The sequence below is a fragment of the Buceros rhinoceros genome, unplaced genomic scaffold (assembly GCF_000710305.1).
Source record: "Buceros rhinoceros silvestris isolate BGI_N320 unplaced genomic scaffold, ASM71030v1 scaffold15365, whole genome shotgun sequence".
Taxonomy (NCBI): Eukaryota; Metazoa; Chordata; class Aves; order Bucerotiformes; family Bucerotidae; genus Buceros; species Buceros rhinoceros.
The window spans coordinates 36,253-39,691 of record NW_010412439.1 but is presented as its reverse complement, the minus strand read 5'-3'; the positions used below and the strand labels follow the sequence as shown (position 1 = coordinate 39,691).

The 3,439-nt window shown below is 45.7% G+C and overlaps 1 protein-coding gene across 1 annotated transcript in view; it reads left to right on the top strand.

The window, feature by feature from the left end:
* The window catches only part of A1CF (APOBEC1 complementation factor), a 20,124-nt gene extending 17,386 nt beyond the window's left edge, over positions 1-2,738 (top strand). The window contains exons 10-11 of the mRNA XM_010136400.1: positions 89-222; positions 2,435-2,738. Of these exons, the coding sequence (XP_010134702.1) occupies positions 89-222; positions 2,435-2,586 (286 nt within the window). The 3' untranslated portion in view covers positions 2,587-2,738. The remainder of the gene's footprint in view (positions 1-88; positions 223-2,434) is intronic.
* The last annotated feature ends 701 nt before the right edge of the window (positions 2,739-3,439 follow it).

The following is a 3,439-nucleotide window of genomic DNA, read 5'->3' as shown; positions in this document are numbered from 1 at the left end:
CGTTATGAGCGGAACAAAACATCTTGAAGGAAAGTCCTAGAAAAAAAAAAAAAAAAAACAACAAGCTAACGTTTTGCTGTACTCACAGACATCCCTTCACACCACCCAAGCTCAGTGCCTATATTGATGAAGCCAAAACCTATGCAGCAGAATACACTCTTCAGACTCTGGGGATTCCCATGGAGGGGACAGAGGTGCCTCCTGCAGCACCAGCTTTTCCAGGTACGGGCAGGTCTGTTCAGAGGAGGTCTCATGGAATAACCCTTTTCCTGCTGCTGCCTTGCAGATTTCGAGAATGAACCCATTTTTGGCCACTGAGGACAAACCTGGCTGGGCCCCCCCCCATGCCTCTACCTTGACTCGTGTTTCTTATGTGCACGACACCTTTATTGCCTGTACAGGAATTTGCCTCTGGATCAGAAATACCCAAATTGCTGTGCACATGCTATAGAGCGACTCAGGCTGGAGGCACTGCAGTGGCAGACCTCTGGGCTGACCCCGCTCTCGGGAGTGTCAATGCTGCAGACACGGCGTGTTGCCTGGGGCTCCGCCCAGGCAAGCTGGGGCAGTGCCCAAGCATGGGGACCTCACGCTGCTCAAGGTCCATCCTAGGTTTGCAACTTCCCTCTGATCTCCCCTGTTTGTGGGTGTCTCCCTTCAACTGGGAGCCCCAAATGGGATGCGGGATCCAGAATTGACGTCATCGGTGTCACATCTGGGACGAGGCCCCTTCCCTGGACCTGCTGGCTGTGGACCAGCCCATGCACCCAGGGTGGAGTAGATCTTCCTCCCTGCGAACGTGCACAGTTGGTTGATTCTCGGTACATCTGACTTGCCCCAGCACCCCAGCTCCTTTCGAATCAAAGCTTTTGATTTCCTCCGCCATTGACACAACTGTGAAAGTCAGGATCTGATCCCAGCTCGCAGGCACTATGTTTACTATGCTCTCCAGCATGACGGTTTTTCTGATGTCATGGGAGTGAGGCATGCCAAACTGCGCATGAGAAATGCGTTAGTCAGTACTACTGAGTTGTTCGGGAGTGTCTCAAGGATGGATTTAAAAAACAATAAGCTAAATCTATCTGGCTTCCTGCCACAGGAGTCTGAAAAGCCACAGAAGAATCAATTTGTCTGAGTTTGTGCAGGCTTACACAGCACGGAAACCACATGGGCTCTTTATTGAATCCAGTCTCCACTTACTGCTTAATTATAACCTCTCTCTTCTTTCATTCAGCCTTATTTATTTGTCTTGTAATCTCAACAAATTGACATACATTAAAGTTTCTGCTTGCATCACACTCTGGTCCTTGATCAGGGCTTGCTGAACACTAGCTCAGCTTAGGCCATGCCCAGGTAGCAGCTCGTTTCTGTTAAGATGGTGGCAGATACACTTTAAATGACAGATTTCTCAATTACTAGTCAAAATGTTGAACCTCGAAGATGCTTTGAGCAGCCACGATACTCAAATTATACCGAGTTTCTCATATTTTCCCCTAAGGTGACACCTTCAATGAGGTAGCATGCTCCCAGTGTTGCCCAGTATTCTCCCCACTGCGAGGACCTTGGCTCTGACTGTGCCTGAGTTGATCCTATTGCCCAGCTGGACGGACGGAGATTTTGAGCCTGGTCGATGCAGTTTGGCAGCAGAGCCTGGTCCAGCAGAGCCTGGTCCAGCAGAGCCAACGGGTACCCCAGCTGCCCTTCCCAAATTTGGGCTTTGTCTTAATTCTTGATTCTTGCACAACAAAATATTGTGGTCTGGTTGATAAGCTGTTACACATCGCTTTCAGACAAACCACCCCCAAATGATGTTTGTTTTCCCAGTGATTCATTCTAAATCAGCAAGCTAACATTTTCCCATAGAAAATTCTGAAGTGTTGAAATCATGTTTTCCATTAGAAACTGATGGGAAAAGAAATCCAGTTTACTCAATATTTTCTCCCCGATTTTACATAGAGTCTGCCTCCTCTCTAACAGGACTGTCCCAAATTGCTTGTAGTTTGACTGTAAAGGGTGTCGGAGCCATATTTTCTCCATGAAACCTGCCCTGGTTGCCCCTATATTTCTTCATTTTCTTGCCCTCCTCGCAGAGGAGGTGTACAGAGCACTGATATCACATTCTTATGTGATTCTTAGCTCAGAAATAATTAAAAAATATTCAACAGAGGTGCATGTTTCAAACATTATGTTTAACAAATAACAGATGAGAAAATGCATTCATTTTCCAGATTTTTTTTAATTATCTTTAACATGGAGAAAAAACACACCAGAAATTACCTATTTAATTTAATTAGATTATTCCCATTAACAAACTCATTGCTCCCTACATCATTCCCACTGTCAGCAAAGCCTTCCCATCAAAAACTATCAGGTGATGGTGAGTTTTGAACATCTTCTCGTTAATTTGCCTTTTTTTCTCTCCTTTCCCCTGCAGGATATGCCATTGCTAACGCAGCCACGACCGTCACAGCCACTCAGCTCAAACAAGCGGTAACCATGGGACAAGATTTAGCGACATACACAGCCTATGAAGCCTACCCTGCCTTCGCAGTCGCTGCACGCAGCGATGGCTACGGAGGATATTAACCCTGTCTTTAATCGAGTTCCCTTAAATTGAGTACAGTCAGAAAAAAATAATCATCTCAGCCTGGTAATTCTTACACCCTCATGATTTTAAACTAATCTGTCATCTAAAGTTAGATTTTAGTCAGAGTTTCATTCTTGTAGTTCTTTAGTTTCATAACAGGGTATTAGAAGGGAAAGCAGAAATTAAAAAAAAAGGTCACTCAAAATCATATTTTCACCCTAGAAGGCAGAATCTCATCCCAGAAAATGAGTGGTTCTCAGGCGTGTGTATATACACACGTATATGTGTATACCTACACACACACCATTGCGTGGGTGTTTACAGGCAACAAGCTGTGCCAAAACCAGATGGTCCTGCAGACACTGTGACGTGGGACCGGGGAATGACGGGGTGTCTTCAGCGAGCCCCTCCATGCATCAGGAGCTCTCCTCCATTCACCCCAAAACTATTCTAGCCAGGCCGAGCAGCGGGTAAAATGCAAGGCTGCCCTTAGGCCACACAGAAATTTCCAGTTTGCCTCTTGCTGCCTCTGAGCATGCCATGCTACCAGCACTGCGGGGATGTGTTCAGGCATCTCGAGCATCTTTTGAATTCATTTGGGCACAAAAAAAAATTACCATAGATGTGTCTGCCCAGCCTAACAGGCTGGTTTGCACATTCTTGAACAGTGACTTGATTTTTAAAGTAGGAGGCAAGCATTCAGCAGAATTTTCCCTCTTACTTTGCTACTTCCTAGCCATAAGTACAAGTCACAAATCAGCAAATAACATGTATTTTTTCCGCTTCCCATGAAATGGCACCTTCAGAGAAAGGCAGGAAAACTTTTAGGACTATTAAGGTTGAGGACCAGAA